We start from the raw sequence: 20,754 nt of genomic DNA, 5'->3' as shown, positions 1-20,754 counted from the left end.
AACTCGTGATCCGGCAGTAATACAGCCGGACCGGTCGGTGCTAGGGCTATCACAGTCGGCGGTATTACAGCCGGGAATACAGCCCAACTCGTGATGAGGCCCTGTTTCTGAAACCCTATATAAAAGATCTAAGCCTATTGAGGTAAAAAACATGGGCTGCAGTGATCACATGCTGCTGAACCTAAATTTAGAAATTCTAGTGGAAACGTACAAGAAAATAACACACCTAGCTCTAATTGAATTAGACAAACATCCCAAGTCGATTAGATGGAATCCTAAATTATGTAGAGATTTAGCATATTTGGTTAACCGGGACATGTGGTGTAATGAGAGCCGTCCAGCCCTGTTTTGGAATAAACAGAAAATCACAGACTTTAACACAAATGTGGTAAAACATCATTTAGACGCCATAGAACACTCCCAAATAGAGTGTGTAAGTATACATTCCTGTAAATATAGTGCTGAAATTGCGGGTATTAAACATTCACGTAATGGTGACATTAGAAGGGCAAAGAGGGAAACTGAAGACTAGATCGAATTCACTTTTGTAAAAAAACAGATACAACTGTGATGTAGATACACCCTTAAGGTGGTGAAGAGAGCACAACACCTAGCAGTAAATCAAAAAATTATCAGATTTATCTGCAGGTGCAAAACCAAAGATATTTGGGCGATATTACGATCACAGGGCAAAAGGACTTCTCCTATTTTCCACTCAGCAATCACGGGTGAGAAGTGGAGTGAGTATATCTTGGATAGATATGCGCTACCGTTGGGATTCCATTCAGCCAACACCTCTGCTCTTGCCGATAAGAACTCTATTGAATGCGCATGGAACTTAGGTGATGTCAGATGGGCTATTAAAAAGTTATCATACTCAAACGCTGCAGGGCCCGATGGGATTCCTCCATGTGTATTAAAAGACGATGCGCACTTGTGGGCTAAAGTGATAAAGGTTACTTTTGATTCGATTTTTCAAACCAGAACAATTCCACACTCATAGCTTACAGCAATAATTGTTCCCATCCATAAAAAAGGGCCAATTGATGACCCGGGAAACTTTCGCCCCATATCTTTGATTGATGTGCCTGCCAAAGTGTTTGCCACTCTTCTCCTGAGGGAATTAGAAATTTGTGTAGCAGATAAGCAGCTGCTATCTAATTATCAGGTAGGATTTCGCAAGGCGATGGGAACTACACTAAACGCCACAATCCTTGCTCATTTGCTGGAAACCTCTCATAACACTCACTCAGGTGCTATCTATATGGCATCATTGGACCTTTCTGCAGCCTTTGACGGCGTCATAAGGGATAGGCTGTGGAACAAGCTACTTGGATGTGGTATTCGAGGTCACATAGTGGGGCTCATCATAGCACTACTTCATACCAATACGTCATACATGGTACGGATCAACCAAGATGGGTCTACCACAGAGGCAATTGACACAGAGATAGGGGTTAAGCAAGGCTGTCAGTTGGCAGCTATATTGTTTAACCTTTATATCTGCGACATTGATAAAATATGGGACATCTGGTGGTATTTCCAGTGAAGTTGGGAGACACCCGAATTAATTGGTTAGCATTCGCTGACGATATCATTCTGTGTGATCGTACACGAAGTGGGCTCCAGACCAAATTGAACGTGTTCTATGAATATGCTAAAATCGACAACCTTCCCATTAACGCAACTAAATGAAACATAATGGTATTTGCAAATAGAAAAAAGTCTGCAGATTCACATGGAAGATGAATAATGAGGTTATCCAGCAGGTGTTGGCAACAAGGTATTTAGGCTACAATCTATGCGATTCCAATTCACTGGTAATGTGGAGTAGTACACTGAACAGCAAAGTAATTCCTCTTACATCGCAAATGAAAATCATTTACCACAAATACTCGAAATTCTTTCATACCTATGATTGAGTTCTACACGCTAAAGGTTGAACCCATTATATTGTATGGACTTGACTTATGTATAATGGATATAGCAAAGATTCTCAATAAGTTGCAAGATAAAATCTGGAAAGCTGTTTTGGGTTTACCCAAATCACTTCCAAATTAATTAATCATTCATGAATTTGGGTTGAACTCTTTGGCATCTAAATTTTGGTGGCGAAAGTTGACGAACTCTGGGGAAAATGCTATATCCCCCGCCAAACTCGTATCAAGACTTTTGTTCTATGGTGATGAAGGAATATCCAATGTCAATTAAGCGTTATGTTAAGAAGATGGAATCATTATTATAACTAATAGCCATGGATCAAAAGGAACTATATGAACGATCAGGTGTGGTAAAAAAAGACATTTTTTCAAATGGACTGGGCAAATACAATTGAGCTCAATGCTAAATACAAATCCTACAGAGATCAATATGGTTTCTTTCACAAACAACTTCCCCGAATGCAATATTTGTTAACATTTCCATGTCCAAAAGCAAGGAACTTGTATTTGAGATTTAAGTTAAACTTAATTCACACTGCAGAAAGGACTAAGCCTTGGGCTAAAAAATCCTAATGTGGGAGATTTTCGTGGTTGTAGATTCTGTGGTAATAAGGATATCTGTGAGTCCCCTTCAGTGCCAAGGACGAGATATCTCGTCCTGGACATTACCTCCGTAGTGCCAAGGACGAGATAGCATGTCCTTTTTAGCACTCTCTTTTGAGTGATCCCTGCAAAGCAGGGATCGCTCAAAACTGTAATCCAAACCATGGGCTATGTGAGGGGTTGCCAGGGGGCTGGATTACCTTCAGTTTCACACCGGCGTGCGTAATGCACGCCAAGATGAAAGTGAAAGTAGTTTCACTGCGGCAGCCATTTTCAGCTGCTGCGGTGAAAACACAAGATGAGTCTCCACCTTGCTCTGCCTTGATCTCCGGCTGTATTTCAAGCCAGAGATCAAGGCAGGTGTCGTTGGAAAGGGGGGTTTCTCCCCTTTCCAACAATTTCGTGTGTGACAGCATTGCTGCTCACGGATCGGGCGCAGATCGCTCGATCCGTGGGCAGCAATGCCACTAGACACCAGGGATGTCTTTACAGTTCGGGGGGAGGGGGTTCTGCTTACTAGGTAAGCGGCCCCCTCGCGTGGCCCCAAAGCATGGGGCCATATGTATGGAGACCCCTCGGGGCTGATGGGTAACCAAAAAAAAACTGCAACAAAAAAATATGGTAAGGGGTTAGGGGGTTGGGGACCCTAGATACCAGGGATTTTTTTGGTGATGGTGTCTTCGAAAAGGGGAGATTTTCCCCTTTCCAATGACACCATTTGTGTAAGCATTGTTGCTCCCGGATCGGGCGCAGGGCGCTCGATCCGTGGGCAGCAATGCCACTAGACACCAGGGATGTCTTTTCAGTACGGGGGAGGGGGGGCTGCTTACTAAGTAAGAGCCCCCCCCACTGGACCACCAGGGAATTTCTTTATAGAAAGGGGTTGTCCCCACCCCCCACCCAAAATGGACTTGGGGTCATGTCATGCAGCCCTCCCCGGGGGCAGTTATCAGCTCTTCGGAAGGGGCATGTAACCCCAGGGAGGGCTGAATGAGAACCCCCCTCTTATCTGCCCCCAGGGAGGGCTGAATGAGATGCCCCTCTCCTGCATTTGGTGTGGGGGTGAGAGGGTCACCCCCCATTACATTAGAAAATTACCTGGTGGTTTAGGGTGCCCCTCAGCCCCCCCTAAGAGCAGCGTGCCATTTTGAATTTTTTTCTTTTTTTACCAAACCTGCCTTGGCGCAGAGGGGCACATTGGTGTGCCAATCTGGCCCCAGGGTGCCCAAACCCTTACTGCCCCACCCACTGGGGGGGGGCCTGTCCCACAATGTTTGGTGGCCATCTCCTCCCACCCCAAATGGAGGGGGGGTGTACCTCACGAAGCCGTTTGCAAGAGGCCCAGGGAGGCGTGCACGAGGTGCCCCCGCCACCAATTTGGGGTGAGGGGGGATAGGGCCACCACAAAATGTCAGACAGGCCCCCCAATGGATGGGGCAGTAGGTTTTGGGCACCCTGGGGGCAGATTGGCACACTATTGGGCCTATCTGCACCAAAGGGAGTTGGGTCACCAAAGGAAAAAAGTGGAAATGGGAGACAGCATTTTAGGGGGGACTGTGGGGCACCCTAAACTGACGGAGAATTTTCTAATGGGAAGGGGTGGTGACCCCCTCTACCCCCACACACAATGGAGTGGGGACCATGTCATGCAGCCCTCCATGGGGGCATATATCTGCTCAGAGGAAGGGACACATGAGCCCAGGGAGGAGTGCAGGACAGCCCCCCCCATATCTGCCCCCAGGGAGGGCTACATGAGATGCGCTGCCCCTCCAATTGGGGTGGGGTGGAGAGGTGCACCCCTTTACATTACAAAATTCCCTGGTGTTGTAGGGTGCCCCTCAGCCCCCCCCCCTAAAGTGCAGCCTGCCATTTTCAATTTTTTTATTTGTTTACCAAACTTGCCTTGGCGCAGAGGGGCACATTGGTGTGCCAATCTGGCCCCAGGGTGCCCAAACCCTACTTCCCCATCCATTAGGGGCCTGTCCGATGTTTTAGGGTGGGCTTCTCCCCCCACCCCAAATGGAGTATGAGGGGGCACCTCATGCAGCCCCCCTGGGAGCAGATATCTGCCCGTAGAAGGGGACAAATGGGTTGTCACTGGGGGGTGAGGTTCAGTAGACCACCAGGGATGGCTTGCAAGGGAGGGCATTCTTGAAAAGTATCGGTGTGACCGTAGGTCACACATGTTTTTTGTTTTGTTTACAGCTTTTTCTACGCGAGCAGCTACAAAGTTATGCGAGTACTGTTTTTTATTATTCTATGGTTCGAGCCCACTGTCAGTGGGGTGGGTGAGACTGGATTTTTGGTGGTGTGGGTGGGAATGGGCCGTCTGGGCAGATATTTTGGTGGGCTGGGACACAATTGCAGGGGCAGGCCCCAAATTGCCCCACATGCCGGTGTTTTCCTGGGAGCGGATGCCTCCCATGTGTCTTGTCCGTCTGCAAGCCCAGGCTGCAGCTCTGGCTGTGCTACGTTATAGGTGTCACCTCCGGGGAGGAATGGGGATCCTGTCGGGGATCCTTGGAGCTGCCGCTGTGCTTAGGGGACGGTACACCCACATGGTGCATGGATGTCCAAGGCCGGGGACATCCCCTCCAACCGTCGTGGAGTTGCGGCTGGGCTGCATTACAGCTTTTCCCTTCGGGGAGGTATTGGCACACTGCCACGACTCCCTGGTGGGGAGAAGCTGTAAGGCAGGCTAGCCAGAGCTCCAGCAAAGTCGGCGGCAATATCCCTGGCCTTGGGCACCCTTCTCCATGTGGGTCTTTGGCAGGGCTTGTGGGTAATACATTCTGGGGAGATTTGCGCAAGTCAAACATCTTTGGATTCCCACGGAGGTTCTCTTTTGGGAAATGCATGGGCTTCCCTGTTTTCCTTGCTGGCTTTGACACCCTAGGCCCAAATCTGTAGGTTGCCCACATGAACAAAATGTGCTGTGCCGAAAGGCTTGGGGTTACTAGTGGGTTACCCTTTTCCTTTTGCCCCCCAGTAGGTGCACCCACACATGTGGGGTACCGTTTTCATCGGGACACCTGTGGGAACGCGGGAAGGTATTACATCTGTTGGCGATGTGTTTCGGTGAATGGACAGAGGGAAATGTCTCTGAAATTGGCTGAAAATAAAGACAATTCTCAGACATTTCGCTCTGGCCACCCACCGAAACACACCGCCAACAACACATGGCCCACCTTCCCGCGTCCCCACACGTGTCCCGATGAAAATTGTACTGCACCTGTGTGGGTGCACCTACCTGGGGGTGCAAAAGGAAAAGGGTAACCCACTGGTAACCCTAAGCCTTTCGGCACAGCACATTTTGTTCATGTGGGCAACCTACAGATTTGGGCCTAGGGTGTCGAAGCCAGCAAGGAAAACAGGGAACGCCATGCATTTCTGAAAGGAGGTCACCCGTGGGGAATCCACAGAGGTCTGCCTTGTGCGAATTGCCCCAGTTTTTATTAGCCACAATCCCTGACAACGTGTGATATTTGGTGGGGAAAAACTCGATGTTCACTTTGTCTGGGGTTCTGGGTAATACATTCTGGGCTGCTTCGCGCAAGTCAGACCTCTGTGCATTCCCACGGGTTTGCTCTTTTCAGAAATGCATGGTGTTTCGAATTTTCCTTGGTGGCTTGGATACCCTAGGCCCAAATCTGTAGGGTGTGCGCATGAGCAGAATTCCTGAAATGATTCTGTGCCGGAAGACTTGCGGTTACCCGTGTTTTAGGCTTTCCCCTTGGCACCCAGGTAGGTGCATCCACACATGTGAGGTCACGTTTTCATCGGGACACCTGTGGGAACGTGGGACGGTAGGCCATGTGTTGTTGGTGGCATGTTTCGGTGGGTGAGCCGAGTGAAATGTGCGGCAAATTTTTTTTTTTCACCACATTTCAGACTTTGCCTGGGTTTCTGGGTAATACATTCTGGGCCGATTTGCGCAAGTCAGACCTCTGCGGATTCCCATGAGTGTCGTCTTTTCGGAAATGCATGGGGTTCCCTGTTTTCCTTGGTGGCTTGGACACCCGAGGGCCATATCTGTATTGTGTGCCCGTCTGGAAAAATCGTGAAATTCAGCTGTCGGAAAAGACTTGGGTTTAAGGGTGTTTTCAGCTTTTCCCTTGGCACCGAGGCTGGTGCACCCACACATGTGAAGTACCGTTTTCATCAGGACACCAGCGGGAACGCGGGAAGGTATGACATTTGTTGTGTTTGTGTGGTTTTCATAACGTTTCGACCTAATTGCTGGTGCCCTTTGTCACACAACCCTTTCATTTCCCAAATGTGCCCTACATTTATTCGCTGCTTTAGGCACCATACACTTTGGTAACCTGCACAAGTCACCTACACTTGACAAGGTCTGCCTGTGCTCTTTCAAAAAATGTATGCTTGCCTTTCCTCACCACATTGGTTTTCTTGATTTACACATGCTAAGTATGTCTGTTCAGGCCGTAAGCATACAACTCCTTTGTACCATGGCTCAGTGTCTGGCTTGTGGTAATGCTTGTTTTGTGAAACACTACTAAAAATGTGTGATTTCCTAACTGCAAGAGTCGGGGAAATGCAGCAGATCATTGCTTTTCTCAAAATTCATTGAAGCCATTGCCGTACCAAGCCAACCATGTCCACCACATAACTTTTTTTTTCAATCATTTTCCCACTTTTTCCCCAAACTATGGCATTTTCCCCAACCTAGTTGTTGCCCGACCTGCGCAAATCACCTCTTCCCAACTTGGAATTTTGTCTACTTTTCAGAAATATGTGCCTTTCTGTCCTTCAATTCGGCTTTCCTACCCTTTTCTTCCATTCCGTCCAGGCATGTCCAATTGGCAAAAATGGCCAAAATCGCCTACCTCTCATAAAACAGTTGATAACCACATCAGAATAATGTGTTTTTTTTTGTTTCCACTCAACCTGTTCTTGAAAGCCAGGGAATTGGGGAATTCAGCACAGCAAACCATTTGTTCCTAGCTCTTATAAGGAAAAAACCACAGGCTTCTTTGTACATCGTTTTTTGGCATTTTTTGAAAAACACAACATTTTCGCCTATTTTGGTTTTCTCTCACACCCCTACAGCAACCTAGGATTCCTGGGTGGCGTTACGGCCGCCTACAAGTGGAGGTAAAAAAGGGGCCAAATTTGGCCGAGATATCTCATGTAACAAAACAGTTACAAGCCATTGAATGGCGACCTACTGAAATCACCAAAAAAGGCCTTGGCACTGGGGGAAAAACCCATGGCACTTAAAGGATTAAACACCTGGTGATACATTGTAGTCACTTTGAGCCTACATATGGGCAAATTCTATAATGCTGATTTACTACTGTCTAGAGATTTGTTGTGGTCCTAATGTATGTGGGGTAAAACACAGACATTGACACTTGCATTAACACGCTTCATTACAGTTATCCAGGAAAAGCTCATCGGTTTTGAAACCCAGGTTCCTAAATAACTTGAGAGATGCCAAGTTCTAAGAGTTGATTTTTATTTTTATTGATTTTAAGTTGAATGCTTAATTTAAATTATGCGAAATATGAACACATTGTTTTTATGAGTTGTAAATGTTACTTTTGATAAATTTGTATTTTACTAAATATTTGTAAAGGTGAATTGTGCCAAATACAAATAATAAAGAAAAAAAAAAGAAATCCGGTATGAAGGAAGGTACAAGTAAGTCAGCAGTAAGTCGGAAAAAGTTGTCATCTGCATGGATGTTGGGGGAGAAGAAGCAGATGTGTGCCAGCTGAGCAAGGTAGATGTTAAAGAGCCAAAGGGATATCATAGATCCCTGGGGGATACCACAGGTGGAGAAGGAAGTAGGAGAGAAGGTGCCCAAGATGACATGGGAAGAGCGGTCAGTTAGTAAAGAGGTCAGCCATTCCAGTGCCCGTTCCGAGATACCAAGGGTATCATGGAGCCTTTGTATGAGGATGGAATGGTTGACGGTGTCAAAGGCAGAAGACCAATTAAGTAGAATGAGGACAGCTGGGGAGTGGAGTCCAGGTTTGCAAGCAGTTCTTCATGGGTGTTCAGAAGAGCAGTTTCCCTGCTTCTGGATGCTCTGAATCCAGATTAATGATTGTGTAGACACCGACAAGTTCAGTGTGTGAGTTGAGACAACGCCAGCTTCTCCATCAATTTTCCCACGAAGGGGGTGATTGAAATAGGGCGGTAGTTGGATGGACAGGTAGGGTCTGCTAAAGGTTTTTTCAATAGCGGGTGCACTTGTGGGAGGAGGGGAAGGATCCAGTGGCGAAAGAGCTGTTGCAGGAATTGGCGAGTGCGGGAGAAAGTGAGACAATGTTGTCTTTGAAGGTTCTGGACAAGCAGGGGGAACCTGTTTGGAAGAATCCTTCATATAGCGGACAACTCTGTTAACTTCTTTCAATGTGACGGGCGGTGAAGGAGGAGAAGACTGAAGGAGGAGGGGGAGAGGGAGTGGCCAAGGGAGGGAAGGTCGGGTGTGGGATGGGTTTGGCGGGTGAATAACACACATGTTCAGGATGTCCTGAGTTTTGGTGGCAAAGTGTGTGGCGAGTGCAATGCAGAGTGCCTGGGAAGGAAGAGGGGAGGAGGAGACTGCAGAAGGGTTGGCTAGCTTCCTGAAGATATTGAAAAGTTCACCTGTGTTATTGGGTGCAGCCGATACCCGTCCCTCAACATGGGCCCTTTTCTTGTCACGGATGGTGAGTCTGTATTGCCTTTGGAGCAGACGTCAGGCCGGTTTGTCAGAGGGTGAACCTGAGGTTTGCCACTTCCGTTATGCAGCTCTGCACTTTCGTTTTGATGGCTGCAAGTTCGGAGTCATACCAGGTGTTGCACTTAGGGCCGGGTTTCTGGTGAATCCTCATGACTGGGGCAAGGATGTCAAGAGTATTAGTAGTAATTAATGCACCAATAAATATCTACAGTATAGGCAAGGACTCTAAAAGTAGAAACATGTTATTATGAAAAGTAACCTGTATCTAAAAGACACTACAAAACAATCTAAACATGTGTTAAAGTCAAAGGCACTTTTAAAGAATTGCTTAGCAATTTGGAAGTTTGCAAAACTTCTCCATTAGAAGCAAACTGGATATAGTCAATAGGAAGCACACATTTTAAGATGCGGACAGAGTCCCAAAGGAGCTGCAGAGAAGGCAAGCTTCAGGCTGGCGACAATAGAGGACCGCCATAAGAGATCTGATCAAGGTTTGACAACTAAAGGCATTTTGAAAGAATCAATGTTTCGAGCCAAGCCACAGATACAGCGGATGTCACAGTTGGGGACCTTGGAGAAGGACTACGGTGCAACCAAAGCTAACACCAACTTTGTAGCCGACAGCCTTTCTGCGTTAGGAAACTCACCCAGGGACAAAGCGGGGTCTTTGGTTGTACCCCTGTGCTGGTTGCCGCATAGGCTACCAGAACTACCAATAGAAATTCTGTTTCAGTGCCACAAAACTTGTAACACCAAAAATAGATTTCTGACCTAACACTCATCTACCATTTGCTTTTTTAGGACATTTTTGTGAGTCTTTCACAAGTTGATGGACGTTACTTTGTCTGCAATATTGAAGATTTTAAATTTGTGGCAGACATGATTCAGCATATTCCATTAAATCTGAGAGCAAGGTATGTGTTCTGCACCGCGCCAATCAACAGAAAACAACCGTTTGTCTGCACTTCATTGTTGAAGGTAAGTGAACATTTTTATTTTCTGATAAAAAATGCTTACCAATCTGGTAGTCTCTACATACATTGTCTTGTTTGCATTTCACACAGATGTTCAAAATATTACGGCCCTGGTTCTCGGAAAAATCTACTGTAGTCTTGAAACATTCTCCCCAATGCATTAACATTTAATTCAAAATGCCAACATTAATTCTTATCTGTATATTGCTAGACATCCTTATATAACTTTTTCTCATTGCAATTTCCTCCCAAAAGTATTTGTTGCAGCTCATTAGTTTTAACTAACACACATTTACAGCATCCTCCTTCGAAACTGCTAAAGTACGTCCTTCGGTTTTATGTTATGTTATTTTGCATTTATATAGCGCCTTATATACCACTGGTATGGTCTGAAGGCGCTGGTAGGTTGAACGCCCTTAGGAAACGAAGTTCAGATCAGTAGAGGGAGTAGGGAGAGTCAAAGGTGCGTGTGAGCACTAGGTATGTGTCCAGCTTGAGTGTGTAATAGCTGCTTTTTAGTGGTAGGTGTGGTGGTTGCGGGGTCAGGAATATGTGTTCATTCTGGCAGGATTTATCCAGACCAGATGTGGCTGCGTTAGGCCTGAGGAGTACGCCTGGCTGGGGGTGTGAAACCAGCAGTGTTTACATAGTGATGTGGAGCATGTGGCGGTTGTTGGTATGAGAACAGTTATACTGAATGGTGTCATAGTATCTCTGTGTTCTAGTTGAGTGGTGGTGTAAAGGAGAGAGTAAGCATATGGTGGGTTATATGGTCATTCGAACGTTTTCAGCATTCCAAACTATCTTATGTACTTCACAACATCCGTTCCATGCACCCTATCCATTCTATGCACCCAGTCTGTTCCCTACATTCCGGTCCACTCCACGCCCTCATGAATTCCAGTTCGCCCTGCGCGTTCTAGTCCGTCCCGCGCGCACGAGTCTGGACCACGCAAGCTCTACGTCATCCTCCATTCTACGCAAATTGTCTACTCTACCCAGCACGTCCATTTGTTCCGGACACTCCTTTGCTCCTGGTACGGCACTACTTCGCTCCAGATACTACGCACCCGTCCCATCTGTTAGGGAGAATTCTCTGTAAAGGCTAATTTCCCAAACCTAGTGAGTCCCCCAGCAGCTTTGCTGGATTTTTTGGGGTTTATTTTTTCTCCTGCTAAGAGTGTGACTCTTTTTCTCCCACTCTTAGACATGATTTGAGGTGTTCCTTTGACTTTGTATGTGTTCTATGGGCTCCTTTTCCCCATAGGGCTTCATGTGTTTTTGGTATGTGGGTTACACAGCACCCTCAGTGCAGTAACCCAGGGGTGTCATAGTGACCCCCAAACATAGACTCCATACCCTGGGACCGACTACTGTCTCCCAGGGCATGTAAAATCACCATTGGCTTTACTAGTCCCAAATTATGAACAGAAACCAGAACAAACCATCATATTGTGGACGTACTGGTCAGGGCAATTTGATTGCCCCGGGGTCTGTTGTTCGAGGGGGCACTGTCCAGTCCCCCCCGACCGAGTTTTGGCTGGTGGCAGTGGATACTATTTATATTCGACCGCGAATATATTCCTATGGGATTTTCCCATTGTTCAAGGCTACCACTTTTTAAAATAGCCTCGAACATACCGCCGGTTTATTAAATTAATATAAATTCACTGGTTGGTATTTTTTGCCGAAACTTGGTTCTAAAAATCCGTTTGTGTTCACTTCTGTGACTCCAACCCAAGTCGGGCCCTTTGTTCCACTTTTTGGCGGGCTTCTCCACAGAAGCCTCCAAAAGTGGTGCCACTCTGTCTGGGTACCACAGGGGGTGTGGGAGGGGGTTTAGGCACCCTGGACTGAGTTGCCTTGGCAACTCAAGTCGCACTCTTGTGTGATTGGCCCCACTTAGCATGTTTGATTGACAGCTAGGCTGAATGAATGGGGGTTTGCTGCATAAAAGCAGGGCTTTGGGGACTGGAACTTCAGAAGTCGCCACAGGACCTAAAGAATCCGAAGAGGGAGAAGCTGAGCCGACCTGCAACGACGACACCACCGGTGGAGCCCTGCTGAACCGTGTCACCACTTTTCCCGACGACAGAGGAGATCTCCAGCCCGGAGAGTCTTCTTCCTTTGACTGGTGGGGATAACCAGTTTGCCCGTCTTTCCGCCTTCCCAGATCATCTCGTGGCCGCCTTGCCTGTGCCAAGCACGCCGGCAACCGGGATACCACGGTTTTTCCACTACTGCGAATAAAAGGGTCATACCTTTTAACCTGAGAACTCAGCGGCTGGTTTCTTCCATGGCAGTGCAACGACCTTCAGCTTTCCTCCACGTCGAGACCATCTCTTCCTCTGGACGACGCCGTGACTTGTGCCTGCTGCCAGGAACAACTGCCCCCGCTGGAGGATCCTCTCCACTTTGAAGGTACTGTGTCCGCCTGGCCTCCCTAGCAACGGTCTGTGTGGGGTGACTCTTAAAGCCTCCACTTACCACTTGGGTTGGCCCTAGGCTGGCTAACTGAACTTTTCTGAGCTGACCTAATTCTTTTTTGAACTCCCTGCAAGACTTTTCAAGACTTTTTAACTGTGTGATCTTGGGTGCATATGTGCTCTGTTCTCTCTAAGAGGGAGCCTGGCCTCTGAACATTTTGCTCACAAGTAGACTTGACTTTCCTGCCTTGCTGGGTGCTTCTAAAGTATTGTGTTGTGTGCTTTTCCTAATTTCTGCCTTTTCCCTCGCTTTTTCTTAACTTATTGGAATGCCATCTTTAGTTAAGCGCTCACCTCTGTCTGGAAATAAGTGGTGTTAACTAAGGCTTGTCTAATAAGGAATAAGGGATGTACATCTAGTAATAGTGACTGTGTGTTGAATTTACTTACCTCTTTTTGTGCTAGTGTAATTTACAAGTGTCTTTAAATAAATAATTATATACTTTTACACCAAAGCTCTGGTCAGTGTTTGCTTGTACTACTGTGTCTTTGTACCTATTCTGTATACTCTGCATACTGCCTAACTCATCTTGAGAGAAGTCTGACTGCTCAACCACAGCTACCAGGTAAATCTGGGTGGTACAGACTGCTACCAATTGGGTTTACTGCCAACCACCTGTAGTCCTAAATCTTTTGCAGTGGTCCCTAAGGGAACTGCACAGGTTTCTGCCTAACACCATCTACGCACCCGTCCCATCTATGCGCCTGTCCCCTCTGCGCGCCAGTCCCCTCTGCGCACTCGTCCCCCCTGCGGACTCCCTGCGCACATCCGCTCTCACACTCATCCATCCTCAGCCACTCTCTGCCCTCAGCCGCTCTCTGCCCTCAGCCGCTCTCTGCCCTCAGCTGCTCTCTGCCCTCAGCCGCTCTCTGCCCTCAGCCGCTCTCTGCCCTCAGCCGCTCTCTGCCCTCAGCCGCTCTCTGCCCTCAGCCGCTCTCTGCCCTCAGCCGCTCTCTGCCCTCAGCCGCTCTCTGCCCTCAGCCGCTCTCTGCCCTCAGCCGCTCTCTGCCCTCAGCCGCTCTCTGCCCTCAGCCGCTCTCTGCCCTCAGCCGCTCTCTGCCCTCAGCCGCTCTCTGCCCTCAGCCGCGCTCATCCGCTCTATCCACTCATCCGCTCTGTCCACTCATCCGCCCTCCGCACTCATCCGCTCCCTGGACTCATCAGCTCTATGCATCCATTCCCCGTGCTCATCCGCCCCCCGTGCTCATCCGCCCCCCGTGCTCATCCGCCCCCCGTGCTCATCCGCCCCCCGTGCTCATCCACCCCCCGTGCTCATCCCCGCCCCCTGCGCTCATCGGCTTTATGCACTCATCATTTTCCACTCATTTAACAGTAATATCCTGTTCTCCATATTCGTCTCCACTCGTGCGCTCTATACACTCGTGCGCTCTATACACTCGTGCGCTCTATACACTCGTGCGCTCTATACACTCGTGCGCTCTATACACTTGTGCGCTCTATACACTCGTGCGCTCTATACACTCGTGCGCTCTATACACTCGTGCGCTCTATACACTCGTGCGCTCTATACACTCGTGCGCTCTATACACTCGTGCGCTCTATACACTCGTGCGCTCTATACACTCGTGCGCTCTATACACTCGTGCGCTCTATACACTCGTGCGCTCTATACACTCGTGCGCTCTATACACTCGTGCGCTCTATACACTCGTGCGCTCTATACACTCGTGCGCTCTATACACTCGTGCGCTCTATACACTCGTGCGCTCTATACACTCGTGCGCTCTATACACTCGTGCGCTCTATACACTCGTGCGCTCTATACACTCGTGCGCTCTATACACTCGTGCGCTCTATACACTCGTGCGCTCTATACACTCGTGCGCTCTATACACTCGTGCGCTCTATACACTCGTGCGCTCTATACACTCGTGCGCTCTATACACTCGTGCGCTCTATACACTCGTGCGCTCTATACACTCGTGCGCTCTATACACTCGTGCGCTCTATACACTCGTGCGCTCTATACACTCATCCGCTCTATACACTCATCCGCTCTACACACTCCGCTTCTCAGCGTTCTTCACATTTTTCTGCAGTCATTCGGTCTACACACTCATCTGCTCTACGCACTTCTGCATTCTACGCACATCTCTGTACTTAAGCACTTATCTGCTCTACACATTCATCCATTGTGCACATCCAGCCGCTCTACACACTCATCCGTTCAACATATTTATCCGTTCTATACGCTCCTCATATCTAAACACTAATCCGATCTACACACTCATCTGCTCACAGCATTCATCTGGTCAGCGCATTCATCCGTTTCACATGTTTAGTCGGTTCTATCGATTTCATCCACTCAATTCACTCCATTCATTCATCATGGATTATATCCATTTCATTGATTTAAATCTGTTTTGTACATTTTATTCTTATTATTCACTTTGCTCATTCTGTTCTGTTTGTCTTTTCAGTTTATATTAGTGGTTATTAGATATCGGTTCTCACATCTGGTTGTTTGTTGGGTTGGTGTCATTGAGGTGCTTTTATTCTGTTTGGGACATTTCGCGTATGGGTCAGTTCTAGGGGAAGAGCCAGGTTTTCAGCAGTTTGCGGGAAGACATTAGATCCTCAGTAAGGCGGGTGTGGGGTGGGAGTGCGTGCCACAGTGTGGGGGCCAAGGCTGAGAATGATGATCCGCCTAACCTGACTGAGTTTGTTTTAGGGATGATTAGGAGGCTGGCAGAGCTTGATCGTAGAGTGCGTTGAGGGTGATAGGGTTTTAGCTTGTTTTGAAGATATTGAGGTCCGGTTTTATGCACTGCTTGATGGGAGATGCATAAGGTTTTGAAGGTCACCCTTCGGGTGACTGGAAGCCAGTGCAGTCTTAAGGGCCGGGGAGATGTGGTCTCTTGGGCCGAGCGCAAGTAGCAGTTTGGCTGCAGCGTTTTGTGTCCTTTGAAGTTTATTCAGTTAGTATGCGTGGAGTCCGAGGTAGAGGGGGTTTGCGTAGTCGAGTCTTGATATAACAATTGATTGGACCGCGGAGAGTCTGTTGGGAATGTAGAGATATGGAAAGATGCACTTAAGGGTTTTAAGGTGGTAGTGGCATGACTTTGAGACGTTGTTGACTTGGCGCGAGAGTGTTGGGTCAGAGTCAAGCGTGCATCCAAGGTTTTTTACTGCGTTAGAGGGGGTCGGTGGGTTGCCCATGGCGGATGGCCAGGGTAGTGGGTCTGGAAGAAGTTCGGAGTTGCCACATACCATGATTTCAGTTTTGGAGGGGTTTAACAAGAGGTGGCTTTGGGTCATCCAGAGGCAGGAGGCGAGGCAAGGTCAGGTCGAGAGTTGGGTTTTGAGTTCAGGAGTTTTAGGATTAGTTGAGTGTCGTCAGCGTAGTTGTAACACAGGATGTTGTGTGAGCGAATTATTGGTGGGAGGGTGATCAAGTAGAGATTGAACTGGAGGGCAGATAGGCATGCACCTTGTGGGACTCCCGTGTCAACTGGTCGGGTTTGGGAGGAATAGGTGGAGAGTATTGTTATTTGGTACCTATCTTTGAGGAATTAAGCTATCCATTTAAGAGCAGTTCCACAAATTCCTAGGGGAGTGGAGGCGGTCAAGGAGGATTGAGTGATTGATCGTGTCGAAGGCGGCGGAAAGGTCAAGAAGGATTAATGCTGCGCATCCCGCAGAGTCGGCCTTTATTTTGAGGTCATCCAAGATTGAGGTTAGGGTGGTTTCGGTTCCGTGATGGGCTCTGAAACCTGATTGTGCAGGGTCTAGGAGATTGTTGGCCTCGACAAAGGCATTTAGCTGGGAGTAGGCGGTTCGGTCAATGAGTTTGGCAAGGAACCTCGTGTTTGAGATGGGGCGGTGGTTTTTGGGCTCGAGGGGGTCGCGAGAAGGTTTTTTTAATAGAGGTTTGACATGAACCGTTTTGAATGCGTCGGGAAAGATGCCCGAGGAAAGGGAGTCATTTATGATGGATCTTGCGTGTTCTCCTACGCATGTGGAAGTGAATATTTCTTTGAGGGTTGTGACCGGGCAAGGGTCTAAGGGAGAGCCGGATGGTTTGCGGGCAGAGAGAAGTTTGAGAAATTGGTCTGGTGATATTGGACTAAAGGATACGAACGTTGGTTGCGTAGTGGTCTCAGGCGGTGGGTTGGCCGGAATGGGGGGAGGGTTGCCTGGAGGATGTAAGAGAGCCAGTTTGGTGTTTAGAGCATTTGTTCTTTCCAGAGCTGTGGCGTAAAAGTGGAGAGAGTGAGTCGCACACTGATTGGGAGGGAGTCGGGACGGTCGTAGTGCATGCTGGTTTGGTGATTTGGGAGATGATTTTGTGAAGTTCTTTGCTGGGGTTTTTGCAGTTTAGGATTCGGGAGTTGTTGGGCTTTTTTTGCTTTCCGGATTTCGGCCTTGTACTGATAAGGTGTCGGGCCAAGGTGGTACCGTTCTCCTGGGATTTGTCTTTCTGCCATTTGCGTTCTAGGTATTTATATAGTTGTTTAGTGGTTTTAAGCTCAGGTGTGAACCATCTAGGGAACAGGCCACGGCGGGCTGATGGTTTACAGGAGGGTGTGAGCCGCATTAGTGAGGAGTTGAGCCATGAGTCAAAGGCCTCGGATGTTAATTGATTGAGTTGGCCGGTGGATGGTGGAGATTGGAGGAGTGCGTTGGCTAGGTCAGAACGATTGTTAGTTTTTTCCAGCATTTGCGTAGCTTCGGAGGTTCTGATTTGCATAGGGGAAGGGGGTTGGGTGAGAGAATGGCGAAGGAAACAATGAAATGATCGGACCAGATGATAGGGGTGGAGGGGTTTAGATGTATCTGGTTGTGGGAGCTAAAGATGGCATCAAGAGTGTGTCCTTTATAGTGAGTCGGTCCGTTTATGTGGGGTTGGAGGTTAATTACGTCTAGGCCGTCAACCAGAGAGTGTGTCATAGGGTTGGTGGGGATGTCGAGCCATATGTTGAAGTCTCCAAGAAGGGTGAGGTTGGGATGGTTTAGTTGGAGGGTGGCAATAGAGTCGCAGAGGTTGTTTGAGAATTGTCTATCGTAGCCATGGTGTCTGTAGATTATTAGGAAGCTGTGTGAGAGTGACAGGGAGAGGGATAGTTTAACGAGGAGTGATTCGCAGGCAGGAATGCAGGGTTGGTTGTCGGTGATTGAGGCGTGGAGGTGAGACTTGAAGAGAAATGCTATTCCTCCACCTCTAGAGGGGCGGTTAAGTGGGATGAGGGAGTAGTCAGGGGGGAAGGCTTCATTGGCGATCGGGGCGAAGTCGTCAGAGAACCAAGTTTCGGTGATGAAAACCAGGTCTGGTTTGTCAGAGGCGAGGAGGTCAAAGATGCAGTGTCTGTTTTTTGCTACGGATCGGGCATTAAATAGGATGCAGTTCACTTCGGTAGGTGAGGATGGTTTCGGTCCTGGAGCGGGGGGAGGGGGTGGAAACTGGAGAGGGGGGGAGAGGGGTAGGGTGTTTGATGATTGATGGAAAAAGTGGGCAAGCAGAAAGATTGGGGGGTTTTGGGTGAGGGTGGGTGTTAGGATGATAGGATTTGGACCGGGAAGATTGAATGTTGGGTGTGGGCGGTTAGGGGTTTCAGTTGTAGTTGGTGAGAAATGTATGGAGAGGGGTTTCAGGAAGGATGAAACGAGGGGGGAAGGTGGGTGGTGATTGGGGGAAAGAGGAGGTGGGTCAAGACAGGGGTGGCGAAGAGTGCTGAGAGATTGAGGGGGACCAGGTACGTTTCCTTTTTAGTGACTTCAATGTGATTGGCGTGTGGGAGAGGGTAGGGGGGGTCAGAGGGGGAGAGGGCTGAGGCTTCTGTTCTTGCTAGTGCTAGGCGTGCCTTTTTTAGGGAGGGGAACGGGTGTGGTCGGGAGAGGAAGATGGTGGGGGTTTGTGGTAAAGGTGGAGCGGGGGATGGTTGAAGGGGGGGTTGTGCCTGGAATGACAGTGAGGGGAGCGGGGATGATCAGTGTCGGTTGGTGGGTGATGGGGTTAGGGGGGGCGGTGGTCTTGGGGTGGTTGGCTCGCCAACGTGCCCCTCTGGCTTGGTGTTTGGAATGGGGAGGGGTAGTGGATGGGAGGGAGGGTGCAATGTTTTGGGAGTGGGGGGGCGTGAGGCGGACCGGGGAGTGGAGGTGGTCCATGGTGGTGGTTTCCGACAAATCCTGGTGGAGCGGGTGCACTCATGGTTAGCATGGGCTACTTGGGGGTAGTTTCAGGTGAAGCTTACACTTTATAAGTTCGGCAATCACTGGGTGAGATTGGTCGTGGTTTCAGTGAATGCTGAATAGGTGGCCTATTTTGTTGGAACTAAAGCACAGTTACGCTGTTTGGTAGGCTCTCTTCTAGAAAGCTGGAATACAGGAAAGCTATTAGGGAGAAATTGAATGTAGTCAAACCCCAGGTATGGTTTTGGGCCGACTTTTAAGTACAGTTTCGGAGGGCTTTCTAATTTAAGTTCTAAATTCAATGTGTACGCTATTCGGCACACTTCTAGATTCAAGCTAGCGGCGCTATTGGGCCTACTTCTAAATGTACACTTTATTCAGGTACGATATTGCGCATGCTTCAGTATTCAGCTAACTCAACGAATACTGGGCACCCTATTGTACACGGAGGGATATTATGAAGATGGAGAGGATATTAGGCACACTTCTAAGTTCAATTTGCACTGAGAGGGTATTAGGGAGTTCAGCTAGGGCAATTATTGGTCATACTTCTAAATTCGCGCTAGGTACGTTAATAGGTTCACTTCTAAATTAAGCTTTGCGGGTATTTAGAGCGGGAATATAGGCTTAGGCTTTTAGGCACACTTCTAGATTCAGCTTTACATAGCTAAAATAGTCCACAGTCAGCTTTACTTTTGTCCTTTGGGTTCTTTTGGAAGTGGCAGCGTTAAGTGTGTGTCTTCCAGAAGACAACCTGTTGCGCACAAAACAAGCAGATTGCGGTGCAGGGGCAACCATCCCAGGAAACCATAATGGGAGAAAACAACTTGTCCTCTAGATGGAGCTTTCAATAAAGATCTTCTTGTGATAAATATTTATTGGAATCACAAGATGGATAATTTTTTTTAAACTGAAATGGAGAAGCTTTTGTATGTTTTGGTTTTGTAATCTGAGAGGTGCTCATATTCTTCTCAGGGACTTGAACTGTTGTTGTGATCATTTGGAAAGTGTTCGACTGTGACTGGGGCAATGCAATAGTTAGGGTAAAAGCCAACTTGATTGCTTGAATGAAAATAATGGAATTTTGTCTGTGTGAACAGGCTGTTTAAAGAGAGCAATCAACTGGGGAAAAACCTGGAAGCAGGGCTATCTTGCCTCCACAATATATTGGTTTGGCTAGACAGTCTTTGGGCAATGTGTGTACTGCCCTTTGTAGCGTAGCTACGAAAAATAGTGATCATGTCATTTTACCTTGCTTATTCAAATTACTATATTGTAAAAGAATGATCTTTTCCTCCACATATTTGTGTGTGAATAATTCAGGGAATAGACTGAGATGGACTCCCTATAATATTGAAATATGATATGATATGGCATTTATAACGCGCGTATACACAAGTGTTTCAAGGCGCGGTGAGGCAAGGCAGGAGAAACAGAGGGAAGACGGAGACAACTATCCTACTAGAACAGGTGACGTTGAGATCGCACAAGTGCAGGGGCGGGGGAAAGGGGAAAAGTGCAGGGGGGAAGGGGCGGGGCAGTGCAGTACATAGGATAAAGTAAGTAAATATAGACCATAAATAAATCAAAGTATAGCCAGCTTGTGGCCAGTGCAAGAGCCACTTTTAATGCATAGCTGTCAAAGTGGCTTGATAACTCACCTATGGAGGAGTTGTCGAAATGTCTGTCTCTTCAAAATTATTTAGTATTTGTTAAACTTGGATTGAATGATATTGGAATAGGGAGTAATACACATGGCTTTACAGAGGAGTGCTCGAGGAAAGTTGCGTTTGATGCGTTTGATGCGAAAATTCAGGCAAAAAAAAGAATTGAGGTGGCAGCTTCGTCGTGTTAAAAGGGAGATTGAGGGTGGTGGAAAGCTGATCGGGGGAGTGTAAGAGGTTAA

General features: G+C 47.9%; 1 protein-coding gene across 2 annotated transcripts in view; it reads left to right on the top strand.

The window, feature by feature from the left end:
• SUPV3L1 (Suv3 like RNA helicase) overlaps positions 1-20,754 on the top strand; it is a 1,718,675-nt gene that overhangs the window by 1,515,294 nt on the left and 182,627 nt on the right. For both annotated transcript variants that reach the window (XM_069610607.1, XM_069610608.1), the window contains exon 13: positions 10,039-10,215. In XM_069610607.1, the coding sequence (XP_069466708.1) occupies positions 10,039-10,215 (177 nt within the window). The remainder of the gene's footprint in view (positions 1-10,038; positions 10,216-20,754) is intronic.

This window comes from Ambystoma mexicanum, chromosome 8, assembly GCF_040938575.1.
Source record: "Ambystoma mexicanum isolate Mex_15411 chromosome 8, UKY_AmexF1_1, whole genome shotgun sequence".
NCBI lineage: Eukaryota > Metazoa > Chordata > Amphibia > Caudata > Ambystomatidae > Ambystoma > Ambystoma mexicanum.
Note: the sequence above shows the minus strand (reverse complement) of the source record. Positions and strands in the feature narration are given on the sequence as shown.